The sequence below is a fragment of the Chaetodon auriga genome, chromosome 8 (assembly GCF_051107435.1).
Source record: "Chaetodon auriga isolate fChaAug3 chromosome 8, fChaAug3.hap1, whole genome shotgun sequence".
Lineage (NCBI taxonomy): Eukaryota > Metazoa > Chordata > Actinopteri > Chaetodontiformes > Chaetodontidae > Chaetodon > Chaetodon auriga.
The window spans coordinates 21,418,959-21,432,749 of NC_135081.1; the positions used below are offsets into that span (position 1 = coordinate 21,418,959).

Sequence of the window (13,791 nt, forward strand, 5' to 3'; positions counted from 1 at the left end):
GGAGACACTGCTGGTGTGTCTCTCCGTCTGTCTGTTCACCTGTTTGTCTGTCTGTCATACGTACAAAAAAAGAAAAAAGGCTGCATCGTCCTTAATTATTCACAGATTTATTGCACCATCGAGCAAGTAGGCACAGTGACCCAAATCAAACACTCCCATGGTGTGTTGTGTGACCAGCAGGTGCACTGGGTCCAGCTAACATGCTAAATGCTAAAATGCTCACTGTGGATCCTCTAGAGGTGACTGGTTGGCTGAGGAACCTTTACCTTCAGTGAGGTGTGGGAGGCCTTTCTGTTGTTTCTAATAGTAATCCCTGTCACAGCTGTGACTGCAGCGTGCTCACTGAGCTCAAAATGTTTGAAAACTTTGACGAGGGCATCAGGACGAGAGAGGGTGAGGGACTCACAGCAGACTGTGCAGGACATGATCCATGATAAACACATAGTCACTGTGGTGCAGTGTAAGGTGTGTGTCAGTGTTTGAGTGTGCTCACTACATGTTGTGAAAACCTGTTCAGCTCTCTTTTTGCTTTTTTTTTTTTTTTTTTTTGCTTGCAGCTGCTTTGGGGTTTACGTTGTTTATATGTTGTACGTCTGCCTTGGTAATGTTTTATTCTGATGTTAACTCTATAAGAAGAAGCAAGCTATTTCATTTCTATTAATAATCTTTATTACGCCCACTGTGGTGTCCATAGCTCTTTTTATTTATTGTTTGTCACATTTGTTTAGTTTTATCCTCTTTTCTGGTTGGTTGTAGTTAGGCAGTTGTGTAATTGATCATGAGTGCAGTCTGCAAAGTGACGTCTATAGAAAAGAAATATGTATTTAGTTTGCCAATGCAGGCTCTGTGGAATGATGTGTGTATTCTGACATGTTGATGCACCTTATTTTGTAGCCTAAATGTGTCCTTTAATTTAGGTGATCTGTCATATAACATCATCACTTACAAATTCTTTCCTCATCCTCCCTCCACCCTCCCCTTTTCCTTGTAAGGCACTAACATTGCTCAGATTGTGCGTTTTAGCTGACCTGCTTTTTACTTGTATCAGAGTAGATTTTTACACAAATAGTGTTACTTGAATAAAATGTCCTAGTAATCTTTCCATCCCTGACCAAGACGCGTAGCAACAACTTTCCATAATAATGTTTGACTCATTTAGGCTGATCTGACTTGCTAATGTACTCTCAAATCTGATCCAGTAAATAAAGAAATAAATAATACCACTTTCACTGTGCATACAGATTGGTGAATTATTATTATTATTATTATTATGGTCTGAGCGCTCTATGACACCATCTGCAAGGATAGTTGTGCTTTAGAGGTGATTTTGAAGGAGAGCCACGTGACATTACATTACATTCTTCAGCGTGGGTTCACAGGAATGGCCGATGTTACAGGCCCAGAGTGACAACAGCCAGCCTTTTGTTAGTTTGTGTTGGTGCTTTCTGTCCACAGCCCCTCACTTTCATCACCCTTTTCACTGTGCTTTTTTTCTGGCTGTCTGTGATGCACTGCGTCACACAGGCCTCATGCATTGGACTCATTCATGTGAGACTGGTGTCACAAGTTAGTGTCTTGTTGCCAGTGTTCAGAGTCCCGAGTCTGCATCTGTGTTTCATACTTTACTGTGAAACCAAACCGCTCCGGCTGTACTAAATGCCATTTCCTTGCATTTGAAGCTCCTGTTGAGGTTTTCAAATGAAGCTTTGAATGACTTTCATCATATTTTTTGACGTTTTCACCCTAAAAAATATTTAAATCCTCATTTTGATTAAAGTGGTTCATTGGATTAAATAAGTTAGTGTCTTTTTTTTTTTTTTAGTATTAAACAAGCTTTCGTTAATTAGCATAACTTGTCAGTTTCATCAGCATGAATACATGGGGCAGCAGGCTAATCCAATAAAGGCAAAAAATAATGATGAAATAATAATAGCGTCCTGAGGCTTATATTGATGCTAGACTGCCCTGTTCATACAGATTCGTGCCTACTTATGTGTGCAGCATGTGGGAGAGCAAACTGTTTTTTTCCACAGCAAAAAAGTGTGCATTTTGGAACTGAATACATCTCTCTTTTTTCAGTAAATTTGGACTTTTGGACTTCACAACACTGAAATGGGATCACTCGATTCAGAAACATCCTATGCAGGAACCACTGGAATCTAATTCTACAGTTAGCATAACACTAATAATATTAGTGTGGCCTAATCTTTAGTTGGATCTGAAATACCAGCTTTAAACAGAAGGAATAGACATTAAGACCAAACAAAAACTGTGCAGCATTATAATGTTGAAAATTTCATTAAAATAATTGTTAAAAAGGTTTGTTACAGTTTAACCTCTGCAGCCACATGTTCTGCTGGTTGGGAGAGTTAAATGTTGAAATGTCAGTCACCTTTAACTCTCATCCCCTCATATTAATAATCTGTCATCCCCTACACATGTCCACCAAAGCCAGCCGCCATCCAACCCAGGTCACGCACGGTGAGGGTCATGAAGGCCAAGTGACTCCTGTTGACCCTCTTAGATCATCCTACAATACGACCATAGCTTTGTTTTAAAAAAGCTCCTCATTCATTGAAATAGGTTTACTGCGCTGGTGTTCATCGGTAGGCTCTGGCAAAAAAAAAAAAAATGCAGGTCAGTCTGATCCAAAAGTTGATCCTGGCTCAGCTTTTACTGCAGTGCAGCGTACCACAGACCAAGGCAGTGCAGGGCAGACTCAGTCCTCCTGTTAGATGTGAGAAAATGTTATCTGTCCTGATAACTTTCTGCTTTAGAGGAGTATAACATCCCGGGCTTCCCTGACTGGTTCATATTACATGTTCTTACTGGTACCTATAGCAACACGCTGAATAGAACACAGGCCCTGGCCTTTTTTGATGCAGTCTGCTTTATAAGTCTGCTTTTAGACCCTGTGTTTTTAAATGGTTAACTGGCCTCAGTCTCACATTTCTCAAGTTGTTGTTTATGCGATCCGTAGAACTGAATATCGCAGAATTGACAAACTGCAAGGATGTTTGGAGACCCTGCAGAGGAGGCTGCTGAATGCCTGCTTTGCAGGGAACGCTCTCGAAATACTCTGCTGGCTGAGAAAGGCCTTTTGTACTGAAGTCTGTTCCTCCCCTGCGAGCCTCTGTGGCTTTTACTGTAATAATGATGGAGAAACTGAGGGAGGCAGGGAGAGAGCGTGAAGCGAGAGAACGATGGAGAGGTGTAAGAAGAGTAAACTCGTGACTCATCAGGCGCAGTGGAAAAGGGTTCACTGAGTCAGAGATGAGGCAGGAACATTGGGTGGTGGATGAGCCATGGGACGGATGGGAATAGATGACTGTAGGTAGATAAAAAAAAAAAGTCAGTCAAAACTAGATTAGGCAGTTTCTGAACTTCAAGGCAGCGTAATGACTCGATGGTTTTGCTATTGTGCACAGCAATTTTGTCATGAAGACACCCATAGAACGTTGTCATTATCCATGATTACATGCTGGATGCGAGTCACTGTGTTGGTATGTAAAAGGCTGCACAAATTATTCTTTAGATCTGCTTAACTAATGCGAGTGATTAATGATAATTGTCACAATGTCGAGTTAAAACAGCACACCCAGCTGAGATTTGTATTCAGTGTTCAGAAAGTGAATGGTTTCATTTGTTTTTTGACCTGCATTGATGAGCAAGGTTTATCATTTACCAGATGTTTGAAACACTTATTTACACGTTATACTGACCCAGCAAAGTGCTTTGGGAGGGTGAATGTTGCAGAACAAGGCCTGGAACTGTGTGAATGTGGTGAGAAAGCGTATGTACGCTCAGAATATCTTTCCTGGTAAAATAAGAGCTTTTAGCTTTAGCTCGGCTCTCAAAGCACATCTTTTTAGCTGGAGCTACTTTGAGTCGAGCCTTGTGTCTGGCTGTGCATTGATTGCCCTCTGCATCCTTTGTGTCAATGGCCCATTGATGCTGACTCTTTTATCCTCTCAGTCTTGATAATGTTTCTGTATTGACTTCAGTGCCCAACTGATGCGGGTCCTTTGGATCTGCTATTGAAATTTGAAGAGTCAAATTGTCTAATTGATTTCAAAGGGGCCTCCTTGAAGGAATACTGTTTCCTCCTGTCGCACTGCTCAAAAGATGTCACTCTAAAATGTATATCACATTGAGGTCCATTCACTTACTTACTCTTGAAATGTTTTTTTGTCTTTTCCTGATATTATCTCCAGCTGATTTAAAGTGAAATTTGACTTCATCTCGGCTCTTTGTTGAACACTTCACACAAATGGCTTGCTTTCTCTTGTGCTGTCTTGAAGATCTGTCTCTCTGGTGAAAAAAATCTTGTCTGTTTACATATTCAACAGGTCATATCTGAAGGCGGTGTTGAATTGGTCACAAGTCAAGATTTTGAAACAGACTTGACTTAAGCGATGGCTCCTGGCAGCCTTTCTGAATGCATGGTTAAAAAGTACTCGACAGCATGAAGAGTGAAACCACAAAGTAAAGCTGTCCACATGACAAACATCAAAAGAGCCACTTCCCTACATGCGTTGTCATTCAACTTTTAAGGCACATGTGAGCAAACATTTGTCAAACCTGTTTAACAGAGCTGTTGTTTTGGGTGGGACAAGTGACTGCAAAGGTGTTAAGTTCAAAAGCAACCAGGCCACGACAAACAGCCTCCATCTGAAAAGGGGTTGAGCCTTTGTGTCAGCGTGCCTCTCATTTACTGTTGTAAATATTCAAGCTGTAACACTCCTTTCATCTCTTGTAAGCTGTTGTAAATCTTTCCCCAAACCCTGATGAGTTTATTCCTGCAGGTTTAATCTCATTTTCTCTGTCTTCTCCTTTCAGATGTGGCTGGTGAAGTAGCACAAGGTAGAGGACTGGAGCCCCTCAGCCCTTCCTTTGCTGTCCTGTCAGGGAGAGCAGAGTCTGTGTTTGTTTGGTTTTTTTCTGACCTGACTCAACCTGCAAACTTGTGAATTCATGATCACATGACCGTGGATATGGACGCAGTCCTGTCCGACTTTGTCCGTTCCACTGGAGCTGAACCAGGATTGGCCAGAGATCTGCTGGAGGGTGAGTTGTATTCATACTGCTTCATGAGAAAAAGTAAATATTTCTCTAATTGTCTTCATCACTGCTGTTCCTGTGGAATGATGTTTTTGATGTAATTGACACGCTGTCAAGTGAACATACCACACAATAAATATTTACAATAAGAGCAAACATATCACACCAGCTATGTCTTCAAATGTATTCCACTCAGTTTTACTTGTAGATGTCTTTTATTACAGTTCAACTAAGAAAAAGGGGGCGAGTGTGGGGGTGATGTTGCGAACAGCAGCCAGACTGACTGCTGTCCTAGTCAGTGCTTCTGGCTTGTTACTGTTAATTAGGCTATCATACACTAACAGAAGGAAGGTGTAGCAGGAGTCAACGGGGCCCCTGTTGCCTAGCAGCAACACAAGTTGCAGATAAGGATATGTGTTAAAAATGTAATGCAATGCAGTGAACAGCAGCGAGCCAGCGAGCCGAGATGTGCTCCAAATTCTGATCATTACCCGGGCGAAGGGATGTGCCACTGGCCTTTGCTTAAGCTTAGACAGCCTAAGGTTGCACTGACTTGGTAAATATTTAAACTGGGTAAAGTTGTGTCATTTCCTCGTATTGACACCAAAGTCAGGTTGTCACGCTGGACCTGGTGGCTCAAACAGATGTTCCTATCGTTGTCTCGGTCTGTAGGCAAGAACTGGGATTTCACTGCTGCCCTCAGTGACTTTGAGCAGCTACGACAGGTGCATGCTGGGAACCTGACGTATTCGTTCGCAGAAGATAGGACGTATCTGCCTCCCGAAAAGGAGATGGCCAGGGTAGGGCGGCCTATACTCCACCGCCAAGATGAGGTGGTGCAAGGTGAGGCTACCAGAAAGTGAGACGCTCGCTTTTAGAAACATACCATACATGCTGTGTATGACATCTTTTCTCCATATCTTGTGCTATTGACGTTTAGCAGCTACAGAAAAGCGTCTGTCGAGGGGCATCTCCCACGCCAGTTCAACCATCGTGTCCCTGGCGCGCTCTCATGTCTCAAGCACTGGAGGTACCAGCAGCGAGCCGCTGCTGGACACGCCGCTGTGCACTTTCCAACTACCGGACCTCACCGTGTACCGGGACGACTTCCGTGGCTTCATCGAGAGGGACCTCATTGAGCAGTCGATGATGGTGGCCCTGGAGCATGCCGGTGAGAAGAACTGAACACCAGCGCATAAGAATGTAGGATTTACCCGCAGGCGTTGCTGTTTTTTTTTTTAAAAAAGAGCTGTTGCTTGTCACATGACGTCACATGTCTTCTCTGTGAGTGAGCACTCATCACACACCACAGACTTCTCTCACTTCTGCTTTGAAACGCAGTGCATCACATCACAACCTCAGCACCTAACTGATAATCCTGTTTATACACAGAAAATTGAGCATTGCACAATCAGTCATGCTGTTTAATACAGCCAAATGAAGATATGCACAGCCAAGCATAAATTAATTTGAGGAATTAAGATTTTAATTTCCCATAGGCCCTTTTCACAGACGACGGTTTGACACGGCGCAGTAGGGAAGCAGCAGCACGGGTGTAAGCAATAAAATTAATGATGGCTGGATTTCGTTTAGCTGTTTCAGTTTCGGGGTCTTGACTGGCTCACTGTCACACTGTCACGGCTTACTGGGATACTTAAATACTGTAAAATTGAGCCTTTATTATTATTAGAAACATGCGCTTTTTACTACAAGTGAAAACGTCTGCTGTGATAAAGGCTGGTTGTCACAGTCAAGTCATATCGATTTTTAAAGCGAAGAGGCTTTTGCACATTCATACTGTAATTAGATATTTAAGTTCAAAACAAGATACTCGCTCAGGGAAACCATATTACACGACTGCTGACATAAAAATACTCTATACTCACACTAATACTGAGTCGTGTGACCTCCTATTTCCCAACGTAGAAATCTTGTTTTGACACACTATGTTTATTTTCCAAACCTTTTTTCCATTTGGAAATGACTACAGCAGTTGTTTTGGATTAATTCGGCGCCATATTTGTAATGCAAACAGGTGAGTTAAGTCTTTCCTGTTTGCCCACAGGGCGACTGAACTGGTGGACGAAGGTGGTTTCAAACTGTCAGAGTCTGCTTCCCCTGGCGACGAGCGGAGACGGAAATTGCCTGTTACACGCAGCCTCGCTGGGTGAGTATCACAGACCTCTCAGACAAGACCCCAATACTGTACAGGTTCACACTCCATTAGCATTCATTAAGAGAGCTTCATTGTTAGTTTAAGCACTAATTGCATTTTACAGTGTTGCAGTGCACGTTCACTTAGCCTTTGTGGCCCACTCAGGAGCCCTAGCCCAGAAAATTAATTATGTCCTGACTAATGTGCAGGCATTATTCAAGCCATTGTTGGGCATCACCTGGATGGTAGATGTGAAAGTAATATTAATGTGCTTACCCTCTGCTTTTTAAAGATATTTAGAAATTGAGCTTTTTGTTTGTTTATTTATTTTCATTTTGGTTTTCTAATGCAGGTATGTGGGGTTTTCATGACCGGGACCTGATGCTGCGGAAGTCTCTGTACGCGCTGATGGATCACGGGTTGGAGAGAGAGGCACTGAAGCGCAGGTGGAGGTGGCAGCAGACCCAGCAGAACAAAGAGGTCAGTAATGGAGGCTGCACTTTTCTCTGGGTCATCTCTGTAACTCTTTGATGACTGTATGAGGGGAGTGGTTTTCTAAAGCATAGAGAAACTTGTGAAGCTTTGACCAAATGGGGAATATATACAGGGAGAAGTGGACAAGTAAAGACCATTTCAAGCTTCCTACAGTATGCCAGATCGTGCCTGAAATAAACCATTTCAGATGTCAAATGCACACAGCTCGCTATCATTGATTGGTTTTCTGTGTTCCATGCAATTCCAGTTCTTTCAAAACACAGAGGTAACCGAAAACAACACAGCAGCGACAGGCAGGACAACACTGGGCTGCCGTAAACTCTGCTCATCTGTCCATTACAAGATGACCACTAATTATGACCTTAATGTTATGACATTTAATTGAATCAACATCCCTCTGATGCTGCTAAAAAATAAAATAAACTCAAAATAATAGGAATCATAAAAGAGACTTTATGATAGAACAGATGTGTTGATTGCATTAGATTGTACAGGTGTACCTAATAAAGTGGCCACTGAGTTTGCATGTTAGCACTGCAGCTGCTATAACAACAGCAAATCTAAAAGTTTGCGTTACAGGTTTGGCAGGATTGAAATTTCAAAACATCCTGCATACACAGGAGTTAACACTGATTTCCATTTCTCGCTCAACAATTTCCTCATTTGAGAAAGGCAACATTAGCTCACTGTCACCTACTCTTGTTTTTCATTGGTTATTTGATTGACTTTAACTGTTGATACTCACTTGTTATTACTTAATTACCCTTAATTACAACGTGCTGATTACAACGTGCTGATTACGGAATGCAAACAGTGATTTTAAGATTGTTTAGTCATTATCCCATTGTTTGATTATATAATCTGTAAGTGCTGGTATCTCCACCTGTTACTGAGACTCTGTCAAAACCCCAGAAAGAGATGGTTTGGAGTTGCACTGTTCTACAAAAGCAAGAAGTGGATCTTTAGAGCCTTTTTTCCAGAAACTTTCTCCCCATGAGAGCAAGCATAACAGCACTCTAAGTATGTTTTCCAAAGTGGCTGCAGACAGCGTGCAGACACCTACAGAGAGGATGCCACACAAACGACTGCCTAATGTTCACCCATTCTTCAGCAGCTACCACAGAGGTGTCTTTAAGCAAATACTTAAGCCAAAATTGCTCTAGCGGAGCTGCACAGTAGCTAACAGCAGAGGACAGTGTCCTCATTGGGAAGCTGTCGTGTCTGAATATACTGTCGGTGAACAGGCCCGTTCGATTCTGAGGAAAAATACTAATAAACAGTTTCCTTCTGTCCATATATGGAGGCTAAACACATGATAGCGATGAGAGTTCTGTTGTTACAGTGTGAACAACACGCGGGGATTTGTAAAGGCTCCAGTTAAATTTCTGTCCTCAGTTGTCAGCATGTAACTTTGTGTTAAGACGCCATAACGTCAGTGCATGCTTTTGCGACATTTGACACTCCCTCTCTAAATGGCAAATGTGCGCGTGTGCCCTTCCTTTCTCCTCAGTCTGGCCTGGTGTACACAGAGGAGGAGTGGCAGAAAGAGTGGAATGAACTGTTGAAGCTCGCCTCCAGTGAGCCGAGAATACACTACAGCACCAACGGCACCAACGGGTAAGGTCTGGCTCGGACAATGCAGGGACTGTTAACCCGAAGCGCACTGAGTCACACTCATGTTTTTATTCATGAACAAGCGACTGCGCTCACAATCAGAACTGAGTGGCTGGTCCTCCTTAGAGTCTATCTGCCATTTATTGTAACAGGCACAAGTTCAATTGGTCAGATACACTCACAATGCCCTACAGCACATAAAGTTTTAATGTGGTTAGAGACTGGAAAACCACTTTAAATAAGATAAGATAAGATGAGATAAAACTTTATTGATCCCACACTGTGGAAATGAAATCGTTACAGACATCAAGAATAAAAAGGAGGGCTAGAAAAAAGAAAAAACAAAAGATAATAAAAAGGATACTGAATGGAAATCGACTACACACACACACACACACACACACACACACACACACGTATATAAAAACAAAACTGAAAATAATATTATCCTTGTGAAGGATAGTTTCACAATGGAACATTTTGGATTGCACATAAGATATAGATAATAAAACGCAGCGGTTTTGTAGTATTGCATGGTAGAAAATATATAACACAGTAAAAGATAGATAGCTCAGTAAAGCAGTAGAAAATATCTAATAGTGCACAAAATGTAATGGATATCACCAAATGTTAACATGAACAACAGTAGTGCAAACAGTATGTTTGTGATGTGATGTGAAACGTCAACACTGCTGCATTAAATGATGCTGGAGTTGAACAGCTGCTGGTCTGAAGGGCCTGTGCCAGCGTTCCTTCTTAAATGTCGTCTTTCAGTATTCTTACCTTCATATGTTTAAAGTCTAAAATTCGTTGGTATTATACGTCATTTTTAAGGAATCCATTAATTAAACATTTGCAGTCTACTTGAAACTTTGGTTATCTCTGTTCTTGTAGCGGTACAAACATTTGTGTTTCTGTTAAGTGACCAGCCGTGTTGTTGTTGTTGTTGTTGTTGTCTTCAGGGCGGAGTCCTCCGATGAACCAGTTTATGAGAGTCTGGAGGAGTTTCATGTGTTTGTCTTGGCTCACGTCCTCAGACGACCCATAGTGGTGGTGGCTGACACCATGCTGAGGGACTCTGGAGGAGAGGGTGAATATGCCACAAGCCTCGCGTTACTGATGTTTCCTGATATTTTTCATGATTTCATCATGTGTTTCATCCTCTTTGTATCTCACATCAATTTGGCTTGTCGTGCGCAGAACTTTATGCCACACACTCACAAATTTAGACAATGAGGAGGAAGTATTTGAAGGAAAACCTTTTAAGTTGCCAGTGACTGATGGCTTGCCTGAGTCGTCCTAATGAAGTGAAAAACACCCATCTGTATCTCAAGCAGGTTAAAACAAACAATCAGAACCGCTGCCAAACGCTCTGTGACCAGCATACATACACACAAACATTTTTCCTTACGAAGAGCAGCCGTACAGCGCTCCTATGAGGGAAGTGAAGCAAACAACCATAATACTTTGATAATTATAGTCGCTGTTGATCTGCTTTATGTTGATGAGACACTGCAGTGTTGATACCACTGACATCAAAGATGACAACACTGATAATCGGCAGAAAGCTGTGAGGAAGTGGTTAGTTTGATTTATTGATAGAGGTGAGAGCTGAGGTTGTGTTTTCTGATGTTTAATGCCCTTGTTATTCCTCCCCAGCCTTTGCTCCCATCCCGTTCGGAGGCATATACCTACCACTGGAAGTGCCAGCTGCCAAGTGCCATCGCTCGCCCCTGGTCCTGGCGTACGACCAGGCGCACTTTTCCGCCCTGGTCTCCATGGAGCAGAAAGACAGCTCCAAAGAGCAAGGTAATGCCCTGCGTCATCCATCTTTTTTATCATCTCAGTATTGATTTATTTTATTTTTTCCAGCCTCCTAGTAAGCAGTTGACATTTTAAAGCAGTGAATTACAGCACATCCATCATGGGTTTAACACTTTTACATTGATTCCTCTGAGAAGTCCTCAAGTAATTTTCATGTATTAATGTGTGCAACGTCTAAAGCAGGAATATTCTGAGAGTACTTAGCACTAGTGGCCACTTTCTCACTTTACAGCTCGGTGCGTTTGCTTGATGGGTCAGTTGTTATGTAATATAGGCCTTATTTAAGAATGGTGACTAATGGCCTCTGGGCGTCTGAGTCTATCCAGTGATCTCTGTAGCTCAGCACCAAGCAGCAAGTGACCACCTTCCAGTGTTACAGCTGAACGATGAAGCTTTCACGAAAGCTCGACTAATAAAGTTGCATTTCAACAAGAGTTGAATTCAGTGAAACCGAATTGGATTTAAAAAATACAACTTTCTCATGACGTAATATATTCCATTACTATGTCGGTCTAAATGCTGTTTGTTATGTTTTTCACCTTTTTAAACGAGTGGATTTTTGGAGAATCCTTTTGCTCACACTGAAGTTTGTGCACAAATTCTAAGTGTGTCCTTGAAATTCAAGACTTTGGTTAGACATTGAATTGTTTACTGGTCTAAAAATATCAGATTGGACCAGCCAACAACAATACTGGTCAGACCCAGCAAGCTAAAAAAAAGTTAAAATAGAAAGTGAAAGATTTGATTGCAGTCAGAAGTATTTCTGTCTGCAGACAATCCAGACTGCCGGATTAAAACATTTGATCTTTTTTCTAAGAATACTTCTTTTCCCCCCAATCTCTACCAGCAGTTGTGATCCCTCTCACTGACTCAGAGCACAAAATGCTGCCTCTGCACTTTGCTGTGGACCCTGGGAAAGATTGGGAGTGGGGCAAGGATGACACAGACAACGTGATGCTGGCGAGGTATGTTCTCCTTCTAAAAATATCTCCTACACATGAACATGCAGTCATGTTTGTCAGGTGTATTCATAAGGTGCCTTTTATAATGTAATTATCAGAAGGGTCACAGGTGAAGCGGATAGAAGCGAGAGTGGGTACATGTTGTCTTGCATGTGTAAGCCTTTAGTGACAACTGCTCCTTCAGGGCCGAGCGTAGGGATTGACTCCTGACTCCAGATTAGCGACAGTGGCGGTGACAATAAGATTAGCCCTAAATACCTTCTATGAATGGACCAGGGAAAGAGCGCCAAAATAGTGGCTCGGTAAAAATAGCCTTCCACCTTTATTTACGTCAGTTGATGACACCGTGGGTGTCTTATTCAGCTGAAATGGAGGGCAGAGATAACATTACTTGAGTGGCCGTTGATATTGTTTGGAAAAGGTCACTGAGTTAAAAGGCTAATGCAGAATAAGAATGCACAGCAGCACGATGCTTTTAGTGCATCTGCCGTTCGCTGTACCATTCAGAGCCAAATTACCAGTTGTTGTTAAATCGCAGCACATAAATTTTCATTCATTTTTATTACAGGTCTCCATTAAAAGAAGAGCAACAACATTATATGGTACATCACGGTAGCAAACGTTAGCGTTATCCCGGGGAAGAGCGTTGATTCTTGGTTCTTTTGGATCTGTTTTCTGTGGTTGCACATTTACCTCTGACACCGTGGTTCAGAATCCAGCTCATGACCTTTGTCCAAAACTGTCCAGCAGCCAGAAGAAGAGAGTTACATTTTAACATGAAGTAACATCATCAGCTACCGAAACATCAGCAGAAATGTACGTTTCCTAAAGAGCGACACTGGAGCTCCGGCAGAAAGTCTTCCCTCGCTGAGCTTTGACTTGTTTCTCTCTCTCCCTCTTCCTCTCAGCGTGGCTCTGTCTTTGGAGGCCAAGCTCCAAATGTTGCACAGCTACATGACGGTTACCTGGCTGCCCCTGCCTTGTGAGGTAAAGATGAAAGAGTCATGTTTGCACCTCTGCAGCAGGGAGCTTCATAAAGCCCAGGCTGAGACAACAGGATTCATCAGAAGTTTTATTGTATGTCCTGGTTTTGCAGTGACAGCCCAGATAAAGCAGCGATAAAAAGAATGATATTTTCAGCTGACTGTGAAGGCAGGTTGAGGATTCCAAAGACTCATTCAGTATTTTACCAGCCAAATTGAGTTTGGGAATGAAAAAAGAAACCCCAACTCATAATGTGATTATCAGACAGATGCCAAAGCAGTTGGTAGACTTAAAGTATTACAGCTACTTGTGGTTAGTGTTAATTTTTCACACTCATTATAAACAAGAACAATATTTTTTTTTGTTTTCCATCACACCAGCTGTTCCAGGACTGCTGTACAGAGTGCATGTAAAAACAAGCTACACTGGGCCATTCAGATCGTGAAGTCACTCCACACAAACACTGTGACAAAGGTCCTCTTGTGCTCCACATGCTAACATCAGGGAGCGTGGAAGGCCAAGCTCAGAGCAGTTTCATGCTTTAACTGCAGCAGCTGGTTGCAATATAGGAATCCTTGTATTAAAATCAGTAAAATCATAATTTAATGGGAGGTTGGTCAGTATTGCTGAGAGATGGGCCGTTCTGTTACTGCTTCTTGTTTGAGATCAGAATACTGCGTCATCATGTAGGTCATG

General features: G+C 42.2%; 1 protein-coding gene across 4 annotated transcripts in view; it reads left to right on the forward strand.

The window, feature by feature from the left end:
* Positions 1-13,791, forward strand: part of otud7b (OTU deubiquitinase 7B) — a 30,765-nt gene that overhangs the window by 15,004 nt on the left and 1,970 nt on the right. The window contains exons 2-11 of one of the 4 annotated variants that reach the window (XM_076737225.1): positions 4,840-5,067; positions 5,734-5,904; positions 6,002-6,232; positions 7,127-7,228; positions 7,569-7,696; positions 9,222-9,328; positions 10,288-10,415; positions 10,985-11,134; positions 11,997-12,114; positions 13,020-13,098. In XM_076737225.1, the coding sequence (XP_076593340.1) occupies positions 4,983-5,067; positions 5,734-5,904; positions 6,002-6,232; positions 7,127-7,228; positions 7,569-7,696; positions 9,222-9,328; positions 10,288-10,415; positions 10,985-11,134; positions 11,997-12,114; positions 13,020-13,098 (1,299 nt within the window). In that variant the 5' untranslated portion in view covers positions 4,840-4,982. The remainder of the gene's footprint in view (positions 1-4,839; positions 5,068-5,733; positions 5,905-6,001; positions 6,233-7,126; positions 7,229-7,568; positions 7,697-9,221; positions 9,329-10,287; positions 10,416-10,984; positions 11,135-11,996; positions 12,115-13,019; positions 13,099-13,791) is intronic. The other 3 variants (XM_076737226.1, XM_076737227.1, XM_076737228.1) reach the window with 3 other exon arrangements.